Source organism: Lonchura striata, chromosome Z (genome assembly GCF_050655825.1).
Source record: "Lonchura striata isolate lonStrDom1 chromosome Z, ASM5065582v1, whole genome shotgun sequence".
In the NCBI taxonomy this organism is placed as follows: domain Eukaryota; kingdom Metazoa; phylum Chordata; class Aves; order Passeriformes; family Estrildidae; genus Lonchura; species Lonchura striata.
The window spans coordinates 32068531-32090957 of record NC_140740.1 but is presented as its reverse complement, the minus strand read 5'-3'; the positions used below and the strand labels follow the sequence as shown (position 1 = coordinate 32090957).

Here is a 22427-nt window from a genome sequence, read left to right as displayed (position 1 = left end):
ATCTAAGAATCTAATGCATAAGAAAAAAACCATGATAGCTACTTCTATTGAAGTATCTTGTCAACAATTAAGTTTGCAAAATGAAGTTGATGACATTCTTACTGACTTTCATTTTTAAGAAATCCAGCCCATTTTTTTGTAATCCAGGACAGTATTTCATTATATTAAAAAAGCCAGAGAACTTCTGCTATCATAATGTAATAAAACAGTAAGAATGACTGTCAGCTATTTTTTTTCCTTCAAATTAAAACTGTATGGTACAAGATCCTACACTAACTTTTCTTTCTGTCTTACAATTTTAAGTATTCTTTTATGCTTGCTATCTAGAAAAAAAAGTATTGTATTCTACAGTATTCTCATGCTAAGATTGCTCATTCAACGTAATTTCACCCTGCAAGAGAAACAACCAGGGGACTAGCTTACAAAAACAGTTAAGAATATTAAATATGGAGTTGCTCATTTTAGCATAAATATGAACAGAAGCAATGTATCAGTGAAAGGAGTACGAAATGCTATGAAGATTAATAACATAACTCATCCAGTGATTAAGTGATTATAGCAACCTGCCATGTCACTATTTTGAGAATCAAAAAAGCCTATAAAGTAAGAATATTCAAGTAAAGTGGGTACATTGAGGAGACAAGTAGGCTCATGATGAGGCGTTCCTTCCCCATTCTTATTCACCTATTAAAAAAGATTAAATAGCTCACCTTTTTTCATATCTCCACACTGAGCTGTGGACTATTATTTTTGTTTAGCCTTTACTTCTGCTGCAGTGTACCTACAGAATCCATTCATGCAGAACGTCACAATTCCTCACTAATTGAAAACCCATCAGAATTTTGTATTTACTAAAATAATCTCTGCACATCATCAGCATTGTCTTCTACATTCCACACAGGCTGTTTGTTCTTGCTGCCACTTTGGTGGGCTTCCTGTTTGTGTTTGGGCACTGTTTATCCACACCACCTTCTCCATTATGTTAAGTGGTCTTCAAATTGGGTTCCCTACTTAGGAGAGTTTTTGCTTCAACCTTGACATAATTTTAGATAGCCACTGAATTAATATGCAGTTTTTTAACAAAAAAAAAAAGGTAAGTCTTTTTTTAAGGCATACATTGTCCAGAACAGCCATGAACTGCCACTGGCAACAAAGAATGTGTTGTTGAGAGCACAAGCAGCAAGCTTTTGTGTTTCTGAATAGTGCCTGACTCCTTGCACATCCATGCCTGTGCAATGCACATGTGGCTGTATCTGCCACTCAAAGTCCCACGATTCCTGCGTTACTGTACAAGAATGCATCATGCATGGATAGAAAGTCAGATACCTGCACCAGAGCAAGGATCTGGACTGCTCCACTGAAGGAGGGCTGAATAACTTTAAGTTCTACCCCTTCTTCCTTCCCTGAAATTGTCTATAAGTGGCATCTGGCCCACACCATTGCAGAAGCTGAACCACCCCTGCCCCTGCCTTTTGTTGAGATGCATTAAAGACTGTGTCCTGGCTTGTAAGATAAGCATGAATTCTATTTGACATCTGTTGGAGGTTGGGCAGTTTTCTTATCTCTTCCAAGAACAACGTCTCCCTCGGGGAGATATCTTCTGTTAATGGACCATTAAATGACTCACTGCATGACTGGTAAAGTTATATCATCCCACTGTGAGATGCTCCAGCCAGAGGGAGGAGCCAAGCACCCCCACCTGCATAAAATCAGCAATTTTTGGGACATCAGGGCAGCCTCTCTGCTGGATTCCCAGAGGAGCAGCCTCTTCTCTGCTGGATCCCCAGAGGAAGACCAGGACTATCTACTCCATCACCAGACCTTCAGAGAAAACTACACCCTTCTACAGATCACCACTTCAGCAGCATTTCATCTGCCACTCCAGGAGGAGCAGCCACCATTTAACTGGACTATTACCAACACCCTGACTCCTCAGGGTGTCAGGTTTCTGACTCTATCACTAATTTTGTTTGTACTAATTACACTTTTTAAAAATTTCTATTTAGTTTTTTCCTAGTAAAGAACTGTTATTCCCATTCCCATATCTTTGCCTGAGAGCCTTTTAATTTTGAAATTGTGGTAATTTGGAGGGATGGGGTTTACCTTTTCCAATTCACAGGAAGCTTTTGCTTTCCTTCACAGACTCCTGTCTTTTCAAACCAAGACAGACTATTCCTAGACTAACTACACTGAAGTTTAAGCAATTCCCATTACTCTTACTAAACTTTTAAAGGTTAAAGATTCTACAACATTAGGATGAATGTTTGCTATCTATTTTAAAAGAAAATATGCAAGCCTATTGGAAACACATGCCAGGAGAAAGAAAAAGCAAAAACATGCATTTGTTTTCACTCTGACTTAAGACAATTTTACAGTGAGATGTTAACCAAAAGCCAGGTTGCAGAAGATGAAACCATTAATCAAGAAAGAACACACTATTGATAGAAGAAAATTACTAAGATTTATGAAAAAGCCTGATATTTTAGGATATTGAAATTCCATGAAAAAAGGCCAGACTAGAAGAAAGAACTACCAAATTCCTTAAGCTGACCTACTACAAAAATCATCAGTTACCCAGCCCTGTCCTCAACCTTACTACTATTCTGCACCTATTGCTTTCAGGAAATTGAATGACTGTTGTTCCAAGGACAATGAGTGTGACATCCTTCAAAATGAGGTTCTACTTTAATAAAATAATTTGGCTTTCAAAACCTTAGTAATGAAGTTCATATTCAAGTCTACTCTCTTAACATCTTGCTAGAATATAAAACTAAGAAAATAATGTAAAGCATTATTTTTTCCTGTATGTCTTGTACTAAATTCATTATTCTGTGATAAATATTGTGGTTTAAGTGTACTAAAAAACCTTCATTGTATTAACTAATCTGTTTTTCCAGTGATTTTTCAGGATAGAGAACATGTATTTCCAAGACACTTGAAAATGGTTGAAGCCAACTGCTGCTCATTCCTGACAAATGGAAAGCATTTTTCCTTCAAGCACTGCAAATTGCCTTTTGTCCGTATTTCTTCAATGGACATCCCCCAAACATGATACAGCAACATCTTGCTATATCATGACAAGATTTTTGTTGCAAGATAAAGGCAAAAGTACTCCTAGACACATAGTAAAGAAACAATTATATTAAGATCTTCTTTCAGCCAAGAAATTCCAACAGCTCAAGGTAAGCTACCAATTGCTAAGAAATCACTAGACAATCCGCTATTTTTGTGTCAAGAAACTTTAAAAACAATAATAGCTTCTTAGATATGGAAAGTAGTACTCTACCATGGATAATTAATCCATTTTGATAGTCTCATCAAGCCTGACAAACAAATAAAGGAATCTCTGTACCAATACACAATTTTATATCTCATAGATCTCTAGAAAGGATCATACCATTCTTTTCCCCCATCTTTTGTGAATTCTGGAATAATATTTATAAGTTTTGGAAAAATGAAAACTGAAGAACTCAAAAACCAGCATATTATTCCAATAATTTGGAGAACTCCTGCAACCAATTAACCCAGTTCCTGCATCCAGGTAGCTGGAACTTTTAACTGCTCTCATTCCTCACAATGTTTACTTCTGATTGTTGTGCCTGAGACACTTCTATTTGTATTTGCCAGTTAAGATTTTCTTATTCTTCAGTTCTAACAATGAAAATATAGAAAATAAAATATTAAAATGTCATTCTAACAATAATACAATATACACTATTTGCAAATTCAAGTAACAAAAGGCTTCTCAACACAGCCTAGCACCAACACTTCATAGATTTTCAATATATATGCAGAACTGTGCATTAGTGACTATGCAGAGCCTATTAAAAAAAAAAAAGACATGGACGCACTCTATTAAACTTAAAAAGTAAAAGCATCCTTTACCATCTCACTCCTAGGAAACAGCGTGTTTAAAGTGATATTATGTCAGCACAGTCTGTTCAGAATTTACTTCAGGACAGGCAAACAGCATCCCTGAGAGTTAGTATTACAAGTGTTAGTAACAGCAAGCATTTTGTCTTTCTTGTTGCATCAGACTGTAGTTGGTACAGATACAAACTAGAAAGAGGAGTTAAAGAAACAAAGTTAAAACTTAAAAAATATCTAGAAAGAGAAGTTAAAATCTTGTAACTGATATTGAAATTTATTTCATTCAGAAAAGTCCCACTGAGCTGCAGGCTGTGAGTTTACAGGCAGCTGAAATGAGAAACATAGCTCTTAAGAAAGCAAAGAATTCTCCCTGATTAGGATTCCAAATCATTAGATTTTTTTCCTGAATAAGAGAAACTTAAGCCATTGCATTAAAAACTTCAGTAAACAGACAACTGTGTCAAGGTTGCAGAATTTCAGTCTTTCTTCCCTGAGACTGAATCCAACTCCCTGTAAAATGGAATCCACCAATAATGCCTTCTCAGGTCATCAGAATACATGAAGTCCTTCCAAAGACTTTGCTGCCAAAGGTGCAAACTCCTCAGGTGGCTTTTTTGTTTTCCTTCTGCATATATGATAAGTAGAAAGGAACTCTGGGTCTGTCCTTGACAATGGAAGAAAAGGGACTGATGTTTTTAAAGAGGCATCTTTATGCACTGGTTTAACACAATGGCTTTTAGTGGCTTCTGAGAGAAGCTCCTCAAAGCTTCTACAATGCCCAGCAAAGCCCATCCCTTAAGGCTCTGATGACAGACATGTTTTGACCCAATTAGAGAAGTTGGTAACACCTCTGCAATGACTTATTTAAGAAGGCAAAAAACACACTCAAGTCCTTCCTCTTCTTCCGAGAGGTGGGGAGGTGCCAGGGCCATCCCGGTGCTGCAAGCAGCTGCCAAGGCCATGCAGCACGCCATCTCAGGACAGCTTGCAGTGAACTTTGCCTGCTTCGGTGCTTTTAGCCAGCCATGCTCCAGGCAGAAGGGCAGAGGCACCAACAGTGGCTTCTCCTTTTTGGCTCCCCACACAAAGAATGGTGCCAGCACAGCCCATGCGCTGCCAGCAGGGCTCATGTGTCCGACAGCAAGGGGCATAATGAGCAATTCCCTGATGCAGAGCCCACACGAGATCAATCTTTCAGTGCTGCAAAACCCTGTAAGAACTTTTCAACTGATAGAACTTGAGAACAAACAAACCTACTGACAACAATTTTCTTCCAAGTCAGCAAAAAGGAAAGGTGAGGGCACATGAGGAGAACAACATGGCAACACTAAGGTTGGTGAAAGAAGGGAGGAAGAGGAGATGCCCTATATGTCAGAGCTGAGATTCTTCTGCAAGCTGTGGTGAAGACTATAATACAACAAACTGTTTCCTGGTAATTCATGAAGTGCATGGGGGCGATTCAGAGATCCATTCGCAGTCCATGAAGAAAGATGCTCATGCTGGAGCAGGTGCATGCTAAAAAGCTGTAGTCTAAGAGAGAGCAGACCCTTGTTTCCAGATAGAGGAACCTTGCTTCCAAACCCGAGCAGCTTACCCTTAAAAGCCTTACATACACCCCATGAACTAAAATGACCCAAACCATGTAGTTTGGGAAGACTGTTTTGCCTGGGAGAGGGATTCACGTTACAGCAGGCTGGGCAGGACTGCTGCTGCTGAAAATTAGAACCACGCTGGAAAAGTTCACAGAGAACTGTCTCCCATGGGAAGGACCCCACGGCATAACAGAAAACACTCTTCTCCCTAAGCAAATTGAAGAAGGATTTCAAGTGAAAAACTCACCAAAATTCCCACACCTGTAGTGTCAGTGGAAAAGAAGGAGAGGCTGGAGGGAGGAAAGCGTAATCAAGGTTTATTTTAGTTTGTATCAACCTCTTTTAATTCTGTTAAAAACTTTTTCTACTATAAAGAAAAAAAATTCTTTTCTTTATACCTTTTCAAAAATTTGTGCCTGTTTTGCTCTTGGAGTGTTTTCGCCTAATCCTTATCTCAACACATGAGCCCTTCAGTTTTTCTCTCTGCTTCCTCTGTTCAACTGTAGCAGAGGAATATGAGTGAATAGTTTTTCTCGTGGCTGCCTGGTGCTTAGCCAGTGTCAAACCACAACTTTGGCAACTGGGGAGAGCTAGGAAAAAAACTGCACTATTTTATTCAACCTACAGAAAGCCTTTAGGCCTCCAACCAATAAATTTCCAGAAGTTTTAAGCTACTACTTCAAAAACCTTTTTATCCTTAAAATACACACACTATCAGACTCTGGTGCATCCATTTTCTGGTTGCACACCACTTTGGCTGCTGTAATTATTTTGTTGGATTTTTTGTGTTCTTTCTAGTTTGCTGCTCCTCAAGACTAATCATTCAGTAAGAGAGAAGACACATTATTTCTTACAAAAATACATGAGGAGAAGTTCATGGACAACTTCTTGATGTTAACAGAACATGAAATACTGCTACATCCTGCACACAATCCATCAATTTTGAAAGGATTTTGAATTTCCTCTGACTTGTGTTTGAGATTCACACACTAAAACTGTTAAAATAATCCAGAATAACTCAAACCTTAGTTGCTCTAAACTGCAACTTTATAGGTCACTTTCTATTTCTATTGTGTCCAATCTTTCCTTAAAATTCCTAAGTTCATAATTTGAGTTATGTGAAGGTGTTTTTTATAAATCTTAGTATCAATAATTTAGGACAAAAGGCTACTGGGAGTGAGGTTTCACCAATATAAAATCTTCCAGTCATCTGACAGAGCATTACCAGTTTGTGTGAAAGCCATCTTTTCTACTTTTTCCATGCTGAATGAGGAATATTTCTACGTCAACTCCAAAAATCTCTGTTAGTACAGAAATCAACAGTGGTTGAAAAAAATACATATACAACTACTGCCTTTTAGGTAGTGATTAATAAGAAACAGGAGATTTTCATTTAAGAAACAAATGTACTGTACAGCTGTTAAATATCACCTTGTGCATTTTTAAAGTCTAAAAATCTCCAAGTAAACAAACCTTTTCCCTATTAAATATTAAGATGCATTGTTTTAACAATAAAGTCAACTTACAGCACTTAAAATTTCAGATAACCAAGTGCATTCACTAGCTATCTACCCAAGAAGCAGAACAGTTCTTCCTTCTCAATTGCTTAATTTGAGGACTCTTCTCTTTCTATAAACTATTTCAGAGCAAAATTTGCCTTCAGTTTTCTAGACTATCGATCTGTCCTCCTGACAGCCACTCTTAAAGCTATCACTTACAAGCCTTGTATGTTTATGCCAACTGAGGCAACACTTGAATGTACTTGGCCAGTACAGTCCTGAGTGCTAGCAAGCTTTAAGATGTCTGCATGAGCTGAACCTGACAGGAGAAGCCCAGTGTGGACAAAACAAAGACTCCTAGTAAATTTGTGCAGAGCAAATCTTGTAGTGAAAGCCTCTTAAGAACATTCAAAAAAGCCCCATAAAAAACATGGGCTTCTGAGCTCAGTGCTCCAGCACACCTGATCACTTCATCATTCTCTTATCTGAGACACACATACTTGGCATTAAAAAAAAAAAAATTAAAAAATTAGGGAAGAGAAAAAGGAGCAAATACAAGACCAAGCTTATGACTGATGGCAAGTCAGTACTGCAGAATGCCCCAATATTACTGTCATGGTGATTGAGCAGTGCTGCCCATTTTCTTTTCCCCTTTGCTGGTTTATGAAGACTCTTCCTGGAAGTATTAAGGTAAAAATCCCTCTGATTCTACTTGATCAGTCCGGCACAAAGAACATCCAAATTGGTCAATGAAGCCTTTCCTGAGTGGCACAAGAACTTCAAGTTCTGTGCTTTAACTGTTACAGTAAAAACTTCAAACACCACACACTGCTAAGCAAAATCACATCTAGCCTGGAAAGCTTAAGACCTCAAATTGTTTAATACCTTGACAAATGCAAATAAAATTTGCTAGCTCTTAATGTTCAAGCTTACTCTGAAAATACTTAAAAGTTTCAGTAATGAAGCCACAGAAAACAGACTATTTTAAATAACCGTCTCTAATATTGAATTATCTAAACATGGCATTACCTTCATGGCATGGATTTCTTCTATTAATCTCTCAACCCGTTTCTTGTTCTTTAATTTCAAGTCTTCTGAACCCCTGCAAGTGAAGTCTATCTTTATTTTAAAAAATCTCAGTTTAGTTACTTTATTTCCTCTCTGGCAATACTAAGTAGCAAAAAAAAAAAAAAAAAAAAAAAAAAAAAAAAAAAAAATATATATATATATCACAAAATGGTGCATAAACATAATCCCTTATTGGCAAATGAACATTTTAACATTTTAGCAAAGAGCTGAACACAGCCTAATGCTTTTGCTATACTGAAAAGAACAGGAAACACTGAGGATTTAGCAGAACAATGTGAAAAACAAATGTTACTGTGTCAGAAAATACAAAACCACAATTCGTATCAAGAATAGGTGACACCAGCGTCTCAAATATATTTATATTTTAAGATCTGTAATATTTAAATATGGAAGTTTATTGGACTTGCTTCTTATTTTGGACAATTTGCTAAAATTGTGGAGTATCCTCAATTTACAGTATGAACACAGTAACAGATGTATCTCACACCGTCAAGACACATGCTAAGTTATTTCAGGCCATTAATCTTTAAAAACATAATCTACATATACTGTTTAAGCAGTTCATGTAAGAAGTAATTAATAGTAATTACTAAAAATCAAGTATGATCTGTGTATCTATGCAAATGAAGTATTTTTTGCTAAACAATCCTGAAGACAACTACAGTGAGAAAACTTAGTGCAACTTAAATTCAAAATCAGACTAGCATAAAATATGAAATCTGATACATTCAGATGTGCTGTAAAAGGTTCTGTAACTGATTCAGACTACCTTCCAATACACTAAATCCCATTAAAAAAAGTCACCCCAATTCTGCTTCATAAAACTCCTTTTACTCAGTATTTTTAGTCTAAAATGATGTTAAAATAAGACAAGTATGTGTTTTAGTGTCTTAAGTTTTAAATGTAGTACATTTTTTCTCCAATTTTTCCATTTTTGTGAAAACAATTAAAATACTTCCTTATTTATAACCACAAAACACTATTATTTAAAACTGACCTTTTCGATTTTAATTTCCTAATGTGTCTGGTTAGTCTCCGAATAGTGAGAACTCTGGCCTTCTTCACATCTTTTCTCATCTTCACAACCTGTGAGAAATATCAAAGACATTATAAACTGTTTTCATTGATTATGTTCTATACACAACACATTTATTACACTGACTTAAATTTCAGAAAGTAGTTTGACAAAGAGAAATAATTTGAAAATAGAGTGCATTTCCCTACTAAGAAAATATAATTTAAAATTAATGCAGATTTCCATTAAAATCAAACTGCTTCCATAAACATCAGAGGAAGAATAACAATGTCTAATAATGTGCCTGAGGTCTAAATAGAAGACAAGACAGTCCTAACTTGCCATACTTTAATATTATTCTTAGAGCTAGACTGAGCTAGCAGTTTGCAATGTCTCACCTTTTGCCTTTACTTAGCTTATTTTTGTCCCAGTTAAACATCAGCAGTACATTAAGTCCATTGGTGCATAACACATAAAAGCATTTTCATTATTAAACATCTTCAAGTGTTAAGGAAAGACTCTCAAAAATAAACATTATTTATTATGGAAAAGAATTTGAGATATTAAATTCTTTTTATATATTTGAATTTATTTTTGTTGAAAACTTAAATCCAACTTGTTTCTAACTCACTACAGTCTATCTCAACCTGCCATCCTACTCACTAGGTAGGATGTTCCAAGTCTGTTCCCAAATTTATACCAGGCAGTTTCAAAGAAAATTTGGCAATGCTATTTTGGTCTTAATTCTCACCTCGATAGCAAAGAAAGAATTCTCCTTATTATTAGACAGATAGGACAAACAAAGAAATCTTTCCAATCCTTTGCAGTTAAATCCCATAATGGAAAACCTTAAGCCCAGGTGCTGTCTAATGATGAATGTTTCAGATACAGGGAGTCAGTAGTGATCCTTTATTTTTACAACTCATCTTGCCTCTTATTTATTCTATGTCTATTAAAATTTTGTATTTAACAGTTAAACTTAGAATAACATGAAATACTAAAACAAACAAAAACACAACCAAAACGAAAAAAAATTAGTCTTCCTGACAAAAGCCTAATTGATCTTAAATTTATCCAGTGGGGTAAGTTACAAATTTAAGTTGGCACCTCTTTCTCAATAAAGTTCTCTACATCAGATTTCTATTCTAATTTCTCAGTGATAACATCAAAATGACAGACTGATGATGACTGCACCACCTAGTCAAGTCAATGAAGAATATTAGTACTATAAACCTACATCAATTTTGAACAAAAAAAAGTAAAAAAAAAGAAAAATCTTCAAAGCCCACAGAGCAGAACTTCACACCTGTGATGAGGAGTCTGGCTAGTACATATACAGAGACCATAAAGATGTGCAGAGACCAGAAAGATGATCCTTAAAAAAAAAAAAAAAAAAAAAAAGCAGAACACCTATTTTGCATAACTGATTATGTTCGTAGCTTAGATTAGTGATTCAATGAAGCTGTTAAATCCTGAATGGTATTTCACTAGTGGCTTAACTGAAAGCTGAATTAGAGCAAAACAACTTCTGGAGAGCAGCATGTACTGATTGTCAGCCTTACCTCTGCCAGACAAGCAAAGTGAAGCAGTGCTCCTCTGAGAAGCAAGGGAGGGGAATTGTATGGGGGGCAGTCACTTGTATGGCATTAGTCACTTTCACCATGAAAAGTAAAAAGGTAAAGGTTTCTGGGATAAAAAAAACTGACCTAGAAATGGCATCCTGTTGCAAAAAATTGTTACAGCAAAGGTCAGTACTTACCTTAGTAAAAGTAACTGTACATACAGATCTACCTACAAAAGCATTTCCACTTCAGTTAACAGCAGAAACCACATGCCAAAAAGCACCAAGTGCCAACTTTCTGTTACACAGCAGCACTGTCCAAGACTTTAATATGCTAAGGAAGAAACCCATTGCATCACCATTTGCCATCAAGGCATTTATTTTTTATAAGACATTGAATGAGATTATCCTAGGTCTCTATAGTACATCTCCTAAAAGGAAGAAAGAAAAAAATTGCAGCTTCTGTCTGAACACCTCTTTGATACTATACATACATACTAGTACATTCAATTGAATGTTTGCAATATCAGAAGCAAACTGGGTATGCCTTCTTAGAAGGTCTGGGATGGGGATATTGTTTTGTGCTTGGGTTTTTTTATTCTCTATTTTTTTAACCACCACTGAAACCATCCACAAGCTAGAAACATACTGAAATTTAAGTAACTTATACTTTACATATTAGTTATTGTGTATGCAAACATGAAGTATATTTAACTTTCTCTCAAAAATATTTTGTCAGGTATTCTTTAATAGAAATATTAATGCACACATAGCATGTTTCCAGGGCCTACAAGAGCCAAACTTCAGCCTCCTCTGCTGCCAGCCAGTGAAGGCTGTATAGACATGACAGCAGGAATGAGGGAAGGTATTCGCTCCTTGGCAGACTAGGAATATCAATTTATGTAATCCAGTAACTTCTTTCACACGGGACAGTATGCATCAACTCTGTTCTTGGAAGTACTCATAGTGTTCTCAAGAAAGCAGTCAGCTCTGGGAAAGAAATCAAAAAAGTTTAGCTTCAAATTTACAGTGTGCCTGAAACAATGGGGCTTAGACCACCAGGGTAGGCCCTGGTCTCTGTATTACAAAGTGAGAGAGGCAACTTTGCCATCAGCAGGAAAGAAAATCAAACTAAGCCAAATCAAACAAAAAAAAACCCACCAAGAATAGTAATGAATTTCAAAAAATAATAACATTTATTAATAATAAAGTATTTTTTACAAATAGTTCAAGAAAAGACAGTAAGAAAAGGAGAAGTCTTTGCACTGAAACATAAAAAGGCTGCAGTCTAGGTCAGGATGAGACTTTATGCTTCAAGACTAGGCAATAAGGATTTTTAATCTACTCAGCAGTGACAGTAAGCACTAGAATATAATTATAAACAAGCAAAACACAAACCAAACAGTTTTTTCTATCAATAGGATCTACGATTTCTGGAAATTAAGGAAGTCTGCAGTTGTATGTGGAAATAAACACTTCAAGGATTTCTTTGAACAAAGAACAAGAGATGTTTTCCTTTGTTGACAACATTTCTTTATTTTGTTGGGAAATGCTACTTATGAGACAATTAAACTATTCCTACTCATCAATGCTACCAAATGTCTGTGTTCGCACATTATTAATCATAGATAATATCAAACTAAGAGTTGATATAGACTACATATCAATTATTAAATACAAAATAATGAACTTATTTTTGAAAATAAGCCTAGGCAGAAACATACAGAATGCACATAAGCATATTTTAAAAGCTATGGTTATGAACAAAACCCATCCATTTGGCTCTGTGCCTTTTCACAAAACAATGTATTTATATTACTACTGATGCTTAACAAAGATGAAGTCCAAAAAATTCCATGACTGGTGGCATTCCACAAAGAGAGCCCAACAGCTTTCCACCTGCAGTAAGCACTGCCACAAGTGTTGACATGTACCAACCAGCTGCACCCAAGCCATTTCAAGCCACAGGCAGATGGTCGCTGCTGCTGCCCTTTCAAGAAAGGGCAAACAAAGAACACAACAGGGGATCAGCAGATGACAGGCCAGACAAGAATTAGAAACTCTCAAGCAATTCACCTTTTCCAAGGAGTGCATATTATGAGGGAGATTGTAACAAGAATTGCTAGCTTCAGTGCAGCCTACATTAATGTGATACTTGGTATAACGATCCCAGTACTCATCTGGCATTAAAAATGGCCCCAGCTTTAATGTATGGGTACCACAGACACAGTGCAAAGACACCAAAGTATACATATCAAACCAAAAGGGTGATTTCTAGAAAATAATAACGAAACAGTGTATGTTTAAGAACATCACAAGAACCATATTTAACCCAGAATGCACAGCTGAGTAAGGGAGAAACTAATAGCTTCAACTACTTTGCTTTCTATTTCAGGTTATATGGCTCCAAACAGTTTAAAGCCAATCCCATAGATTTGTCTTTCTGTGTAGTAGCTCAATGAGACCTTCCCAGTCCTCAGCATATGCAAGCCCTTCTCGTGCCCAGAAAGAAACTGACACAGGATTTCTTAATTGTACCTTTGATCTCTTAGTCCTCTTTACAGCTTTTCCATGAAGTAGTTCCATTTTGACACTGGTATTTCCCTTGGTAGTTACAAATTAATTTTGACTAACAAAAGTCTTGGAAGAGCTGAATCAGTTCCTAAATCAGTGTTAGACAGTGTTAGGAAAGGGCTTTTGATCAAAGACATTACCCCTTTTAAATAAATGGGACACTGTTATTGTACATAATACAAGACAAAACACATGTAGAATAGAATAGGAAATTATTTTAAGAGCCTTCCACATAATTAAGCTGTTACAAAAAACTTCTTTGAAAATTTTCAAGTTTCTTTAAGATAAATGTAAGGTATTGTTAGATAAAACAACATCAAGAAGTCTAGTTTAGGTTCTGAAAGTCTGTACTACAGAACAGTCCTCATATTAGGGATGACAAGAAAAACACTAAGGAATGTGGATAAAATGACAGCATGGGTACAATTATACATTCTAATTCACATGACTAGTTAAAGATATTTGCCTTCACATTTTTAAGACAACAGCAGCAAAGTTCTCAAACGAGCATTACATTAGAATAAAATGTTGTACTTGGCCACTTCTGAAACTTGTTTTGAGGTCTGTACAAGCAACATGACTCCAAACTAAGCTAGTGTTCAGCCAATTAGAAATAAGGAAAGTGTGACTAAAGATTTGTAGATGTATCAAGAAAGGTACGTGTCTACTCTGAACTACAGTATCAACTGTACTTGACAAGAAAAAAATCCCAGACCCAAACCATTACTAAAAAAAAATCCAGTGGGTTAAGAGACACACTATGTTTCTACCTATGACTTGTTTGAATGTATTTTATTCAGACAACACTGAAATACTAGAATAACTGTGAAGTAAAAGCTTTTTTTTTAATATTACCACTTACAAAAGCTAATACCGAATATCTGAAGGACCTAGAATATTTTAAATTCTTCTTAACTAAATTTAATAGAAGTTAACTTACACAGCCAGCCCCAGCTATCCAAAATGCATGAAAGCCAATAAACTAATGAACATGTCCTTTTCTTCAGAGCAGCCTGAAGCACATACAACTGTTCTTCTTGGGCTTCAGTCCATGAGGTACTGAATATTTTGGTCCTGACCCAATAATGCACTTAAAATTATTAAATCCTTAAACAACCAGCTCAGACCAGAATTTCTTCATCCACTTCTGTTTTACGCCAGCACACAGTCTAGCCCTAGTTCTGGTACAAGCAAGCAGAAAAGACAAATCATTCTGTTTTCTTCAAGAGGGACACTGCATGTAACCTCATCTAGTAAAAACACCCCTTTTATTATAAGAGTTTTAACATTGTGAAATATCCATAATGTTGAACAAACACACATTCATTAAACAGAAGCCTCTAGCCTCCTCCTCAACATGGTATGGTGTCTATGAAAACTCTCTTTAACAATACAGTTTTTCAAACACAGATGCAAAAATATTTCTTTTACAATTTGAAGATGACACTCCTAAAGCAGTGTTCTGTAATTTTACACATACACATCCAAATTCACCGTGCAATATAAGGCGTCTTATGTCTTTTCTATCACTTGATTCCTGGAAAAAAATATGGTACTTCTGAGCTTGCTTTTCCATTTCAGTTTCTTCCTGTACTCTCTGGACTAACAGGATTTATTTGACATGAGAGTCATCAGATAAGAGTGGGATAAGAAGGAGAAAACATCAAGAACCAAGGCTATTAATTCTATCCCAGGAAGAGTGTATTTTAAATACAGCCTATCATATTGCTATTGACAAGCTACCATTTACCAGGGTCTAGTGAATGAATGAGAGGAGAAAGATGAAATTCCATGTACAGAATATACTTGAGTCCTCAATACATTCTGTTCATGCCAAGCAAACCCTAGGAGGTTGAAATGTGAGCCTGATCTACTAGAATCAAAACTGCTCAAAGCAAAAGGAAAAAAATATTTATATATGCCTGTAGGCAAACAATAGCTTTTAGATTTTACGGCAGTAGGATTTACTTTTGAACTCCCTCAAGTTTAAACAGTGCTGCTAAAGTAGAAAGGGAAGTCACTAAAAATATACCAAAAACACTTGTTTTTGTACAGTTGCCTTTTCTATGAATTTTTACAAATTGCTTAAATTACACATTAACAAGTGTCAAAGCAAGAAATCCAGCTTAGAAAAATCCAAATAAAATAATAAAAAGAAATTTTAAGATGGATATGTGTTTAAGATGAATATTCAAGGTCTCTCCAATACCTGCAAAAAAATATGGTACTCAGTAATGTTTCAATTCTCACTAATATTCTTTCCCTTCCTCATTTTAGGGCACATTAAAAACACTGGTTTCACTTTATGTTATTTGGTAGTCTTCTAACAAAGAAGTTACCATGGCAACAGTATTCTCAACATTAATTTTTGGTGCTATTTGGCAACACAGTTTTAAAATTCATAACACCTGCAGTTGGATCACAAATTAGCCAGAACTAACAATAGTACATAATATGTTGAGTGAATAATCTGAGTGAAAAAATGTTTCTGGAACTTCATTACAAATATTTCCCCCTATTATGTGGAATGCCAGCTTGAAAGAGCTAATGATTTTTAGATTCTTAGGAAAAGCTAGGAATTGTCAAGTTTCTTTTTTTCCTTTTTTTACAAAAAGAATCCTTGTATTACAGTATGTATTTGATACATTTCAAAACACATGGAACTAGGCAGAAAGACTTAATACAGCTTCATACATTTCATTATAAAAACACATATAAGTAGGTGGCAAAGGTAGCAAGAAACAACACAAACACACCGGTGTGGTGTATCAGTGTTCAGTTCCAGAACAGTTTTATACAAATATATACTGCAAGAAAGAATATATAAAAAAACCCAAAACAAGGTGAATTTTTCAGACAGATCAGTTTCCTGAACTGCTTTCCCTTATGGTCACATGAATGTTAGCTAGTTCCAGCACAAATGAGCCAAGTAAGAACACACAGAAGATGGAGATATGAACCACAACAAATCAGACTACAATAAATGAACTATTTCTTCATTTAATATAAAGATCAAATCCCAACACAGAAAGTGCTAAGAAACACAGTTTTTCAATTACTGTTTGTGCCAATGTCATGTTAATCTTGCCTTTACCATCTGCAGCTATATGACAACAGGTTTCAATGAAGTGGATTCAATTCCATCCCAATAGAACTATCAGAATGTACAAAAATTCTTGAAATAAGAGGTTAATTATTCTGGATTAAACTAGTTCACACTGCAGTCCAAAGCTGACAGAAATGCCACTGCTATCTAGAGCATCCAAAAAGCAAAGCACCTGCAGGTTCCCAGGCCTCTGGACACTTACCCTTGTCAGGTTTCCCAAGGGATTTGCTAAGGATGAATGAATAAAAGCACACTTGGGCAAACTTCTATCTTCCTTACAGGAAAAGTAATGCACACCCTCCTTGAGTTACTGTCAAACTCTTCCTCCACAGTCTGCCCATGCTGCGTTCTTTGTATTTTCTCAACTGAAGCACTGAAATATGGGTTTCTTTATTCCATATAGCACTGTATTTCTTCCTGCATGGAGAACAGTTGTCATTTCTAGTGTAATTTCTCCAAGTAGAAACCACAGTGAGTACTCGGAAATGCTAGAAAAGATCATTTTCATCTAAAGGTTTAGAAAAGCTATTCCAAGTATCTAAGATAGTTGGGAAGGAGTAAGGGTAGCCTAGAATTACTTGATCATTGCCAAAGACCAAAATTTAATGGATTTCAAAGTCAGTGTCTCAGTGGATGGAGTCAGACTCTTTGCAGTACTTCAGAAAACATTCAAGTCCAAACCAGGATCATGAGATGGCTAGACACATTTCTAAACCCTAAATACACACCAGCAGTTGTAAACGTCCAGATAAGAAAGAACTGTTATAAACTAGCCTCAAAATGCTATATTAGATATATCACTGCATCCACATGGAAGCAGAAACTATACATGTTTTCCAAAACAGAGGACTACCTGAAGGTAATTTCTAACTCTGTATTTAATTGATCAACAAGTTGGAAAAACCCCAGATACCACTCTGCTAAAAATATTTCCATGGAATGTTGAAAGAGAATGTGATCAAGGCATTTAACACAGACAAGCCTCAACTCAATGGACTTTGATGTCTAGGACTTCTTAAACAGACCAGAGTTCTAGCTAGAAGTCACACATGAATTTCATGCCTCCTTAAGCTTTGACTTTACAGAAAAACAGTAACAGCAGAAGCTGCAGTAGTGACATAAGAATTACGAGGATGAACACACATTAATAAATAGTAAGAGTGTTGAGGGCTTTTACCCCTCTTCAGATGGTGAACCTTTTAAAAGCATCTGGAAAAGAGCACTGATTAAAAGGCAACATTATGAATCTCTATATTACTTGCATAATCTGAAGCATGACACCACAGCTTGATTACAGTGACTCACAAACAACCTATGTAATTTTTTACATTAATTAAATAGGTCACATATATGATCCAAACCTGTACAGCTGAACTGCCACCATGGAAAGAAAACTTTGTGAAAATTGGGTAAGAACATTTCACCCTAATAAATATGAAATTCAATCACAGTGATTCCAGTATTAATTTGAAGGTATGTCTGGTGGCGTGACTGCTTTGGCTTGGGATTAAGAGAGGCTAGCATAAATGGTAATATGGCCTCCTAAACAACACAAAAAAACTTCAAGTCTTGAGTACTAATATGTTGCAACTTTACTACCTATTCTGAAAGTGCAGAATATCAAAACTGTGTATTCTGGAATCATATTTGTTGGCCTAGTTTCTGAGAAAATTAGGTCAGTCAGCACACTGTTTTGTCTGTCAGTATCTCTGGTAACTTTTGGGCTTGTTAAATTGAAATCAAGGTTGACCAATCATCACAGCTTCTACATGTTTTGTGAAAACTGATAGCCATGGGAGTTGTGAACTAACACCAGCATGGCTAGCATGGAAGAAATACACAGGCAGAATCCAAGTATTTTTCATTTTGGCTGAGAACAATACATGCATACACATTCACCAGCACATGTGGCTCTGAACCAACCACAGAACACTCTCTCCTGACTGTCCAAACAGACAGGAAACATAGGCCATAACTACAATTACTGAGAACACTCCAAAAGCATAACAAATAACCCAAGGATAACACATTGAAAACAAAAAGAGACAGACGAGTAACTGATGATATCTATACGAAGTTTTATGGAATATTGGACTCAAAGCTGTAACACGCCAGGCATCACTGGTTCTGAACTTACACACACAATACATTTTATTTTTATCACATTGTTTTGACTGGTGATTTAATCTGGTGATTGAAGCTTCAAGGGAGATTAGAACACATACACTTGCTGAATGGGATAGAAGAAGGTCAGTTTCTTCTGTGCAAGACAGTTAATGAAAAAAAGACACTTTTCTAATTACTTCAGTTGTCCTCAGCTTGGACTAGTCTCGCACACCAAGAGGCCAGGAAAAGAATGGGAAGCCTGTGCAATGTCACAGAATCGCAATATTTGACAAATATTTGTATCCTAATATTACCAGGAAAATGCATAATTATTATGATGCGTCATTCAACGCAAATACTTACTTTGTAGTAAGATTCATCAGTTTCAAAATTTATATTTCAATGTCATTATATAGTTATTATTATGCAAGCATAAAGGAATAATTAAGGAAAAATGGTTTCAAGTTCATTAAACGAAACAAAACAGCACCAGAAGAGGAATGATGAAGTTGGAGAAATACCTGCTAAATAATTTTCCATTTCTCCCTAAATCTGAATGATAAAAAAACTAGCTAAATACCACAATTTTTAGATTGACCATAAATATACATTTAGCCTGCATTATGAAATCTCACTACTATGAGCAAAATTTCTTTTGTTTTAAAATTTAAACTAATTTTTCTTCAAACTCCTCCTCTGTAAAGTTTGTCCTCTGTCAACACAAGTAAGAAGAAGCCTAAGTACTGGAAAAAGGCTGGAAGGCTATTTAGGTATATGAAAATTCCCATTAAAAAGGGGGAATGATCAACTATCACCAAAAAGAAGAGCAATTAATTTCGGTTGCTCATGCAAAAGTCAGTGTTCTGGATAGGAGCAAACCACACCTCAAGTTACATCTTGAATTTTCACAATATGAGCAAGCATCACCAATACTGATACATTTTGGAGGGATAAGCAGCTCTCCCTCTTACACTCTACTCACAACCTGAAGAAATTTCAATCAAGCAAGTATATTTTAAAATATTAAAAATAAAATAAAAGCTTCTCCTCTCAAAGCTGTAACTTTCAAGAGCGTGTTTTCTTGTCTGATGTTCTGATATGACATATATAATGTTTAGAAAAACAAAGAAATAATCGATAAAAGTAGCATCAAGACCATAACAAAAATATTGACACAGGAAGCAACTAGAGCAGAATGTCATGGAATGACACAGCATAATAGGAAAAGCACAGAATGATGTTAAGTAAAAAACACTGATCACATAAAAATTAGTGAGTTGAGTTCCGGGAAGAAAAAAAATTTAAAAATCATAACCACTTTCTTCTTATGCCTGCGGAAAAAAAAAGCTATTGAGAAACAAATAAGAAGCATTTTTGAAGAAACAATCCTTTGTTAAAAAAAGAAAAGAGAAGAAAACAGGGAAAAGATGTGTTTGTGGTTTATAGCTTTCAAAGTATTTGGTACTTGTGCCTTTCTTCTTAAAAATAAGGTCTGTCGTATTAAAAAAAATTTACCAATCTCAAATTTCTTTGAAGAAGCATGAAACTTCTTTTACTAATATACTATCAAGTCTAACTATTAATACTTTTCATCTGTCTTATGGTGACCCTAGCACAGACACCTGACATCCATACAAAAAGTAAGTATCAAAATGCATCCAGTGAGTACAAGTAAGTACAACCACCCCTGTTCAGACCTAGAGTATGCCAGTGACCAGGAAAAGCCATGGCGTCAGGAAACATACTCTGATAAAAACCTCATATAAGGGAAATCCAAATTTGCATCACACTGACTTACACTTCCATACAGGATGAATAATTAGCCAAAGACTATGAACATCACCAGAACATGAGCTAGATTTCCACTGGCTTCAAGCATACTGCAGTATTACTGGCCTGACAAGCTAAAATACTATTCTGCTTCTCACAGAAAAATTGCTCACCCCTTAATATGCTGTCTGCTATTATGTCTCTATAACTTATATTTTTTGTGGGAACTTTCTCTCAGTCAGTATAGATTTATTAAAAAAACCCAAAAAACTAAGTGGCACTACTATATAAGCTACTCTTCAGTCTTTTTGGAAGGATGGTAAGAATTCTTGCTAGTGGGAATGGAAAATTACCTTGCTACACCAGTTAGTGTTCCTCATTCCTTCAAATCAGTTTGAAAAAATCAATTTCATTATAAGAATTTTTCATAAACACTAAGAAATGGGAAAGCCAGTGTTTAAAAAAACCTAAAAAAAAAAAAAAATCTAATAATCTGCATTCTTCCTAAAAGTTTCTTCATAACATCAATCAAAACTGGGGAAAAGGACAAGTATGAAAAGTAGAAGGAATAAAGCGCTTAAAATATCCCTTCCACATGTCTGACATCTATTCATTAATTTAAATACCTTTCCACAAGTTGGTCCCCATCAGTTGCCAAGATGCCAAATCTACAACAGATTTGTACACAACTATTCCAGTACTACTCATTAACAACTTGGAGCAACGCTAAAGGTTCTTGCAAAATCTTCATTGTTGTGATACAAGTACTCTCACCTGTTTGCCCAATGATATGTTCCTTGCCCAGCCATTGACAACTTTTCTTCCACACCAACTACTTGTTCTGTTGGAAGATTTCCTTCTTCTGAAGCTTGCTACCTTATTCTTCAATTTCTAGGTGCTTCTTACCAACCTATTTTCCCCTTTCCTGTCCTTATAAGCTCTCTTCATTCCTTAACCTATTTCTTCTTGTTCAACACACCCCATCACCCACCCATCATTTTTGTCTATTCTAATATTTAAGTACTTTCAAGCCCACCCCTCCTTCCCTCTGCATGAGCAAGCCATCACCTTAACTGCCCTTCTGTTTTATATTGTTTGGAATTCCTATTTTATCCATGTAAGATATGCTCCCCTGTGCTATTTATAGCCTCTGCAGCATTTCCCCAGTGACAACACCTGCCTCTGAATGAAATCACCATTTATTCCTTTAAACTAGTGGCTATTCAGAACAGTTCTTACCAGCCTCTTGTGCAAACAGCTTTTATCTGTTCCCCTCTTGCTACATTAATGTACTTGTACATGGCCTTATGTTTTCTCATATGTGTCCTCATTAAACACCAAAGAGGATTCACAGAATCCTTTACATTGGAAAACACCTTTAAGATAATAAAGCCTAACCATAAACCAAACACTGCCAAGCCAACCAATGAACCATGTCCCTAAGTGCCACATCTACACACCTTTAAATTCTTCCAGGAATGATGACTCATTTAATGATCAGCTATTACCCTAAGCATCCTGTTGCAGCACTTGACAACCCTTTAGATGAAGAAATCTTCCCTAACAACCAATCTGGCACAACTTGATGTCACTTCCTCTTGTCCTGTTACTTGGGAAAAGAGATCAATCCCCACCTCACCACAATCTCCTTTTAGGTAGCTGTACAGAACAATCCACCTCAGTTTCTTTTTCTATGAACAGTTTCACCTGCCATTAAATGCCATATGAATAAACAAGTATAATTGCGATCCTTCTTTGCAAAGGAAATGGTATTTTTTTCATTACAAAATCAGTACAAGAATTTTAAATCAGTTTACTTTATATGACTTGAAAGACATTCAAAAGAGTCACTGAATTTAATAGTTGGCCACTTTACTTTTCCATTAATTGCTCTTTAATACTGCAGCACAAGACAAACTGAAAATAATTTTATCATTGCATACCAATGAGGAATTGCAATGAATTCAAAACTGGCTACTATTCTCTTCTAGGAACATCTTCTCTCCCAAGCCCCCAAATTCTATTATGAGAAAGTATACCACCACATCTTCCCTTCAACACCCATTTCAGCCTTGCTCCCTTCTTCATTTAGCAACAAGTTCCAGACCCAGCAATGTAAAGGCTGCTGAAAGACAGTAAGTCTTACTGCTGTCTGCAAGGACAGCAGTAAGCAATTATGCCCATTTACTGTAACAGAACTATTTTTAAATTGTGTTTTACTTAGGCATATATAGCCATAAATTAC

At 35.9% G+C, this 22427-nt stretch overlaps 1 protein-coding gene across 1 annotated transcript in view; it reads right to left on the bottom strand.

Annotated features, from left to right (window-relative positions):
* SRFBP1 (serum response factor binding protein 1) overlaps positions 1-22427 on the bottom strand; it is a 70230-nt gene that overhangs the window by 39306 nt on the left and 8497 nt on the right. The window contains exons 2-3 of the mRNA XM_021546254.3: positions 9048-9136; positions 7991-8063 (exon numbers count right to left, since the gene is read on the bottom strand). Of these exons, the coding sequence (XP_021401929.2) occupies positions 7991-8063; positions 9048-9136 (162 nt within the window). The remainder of the gene's footprint in view (positions 1-7990; positions 8064-9047; positions 9137-22427) is intronic.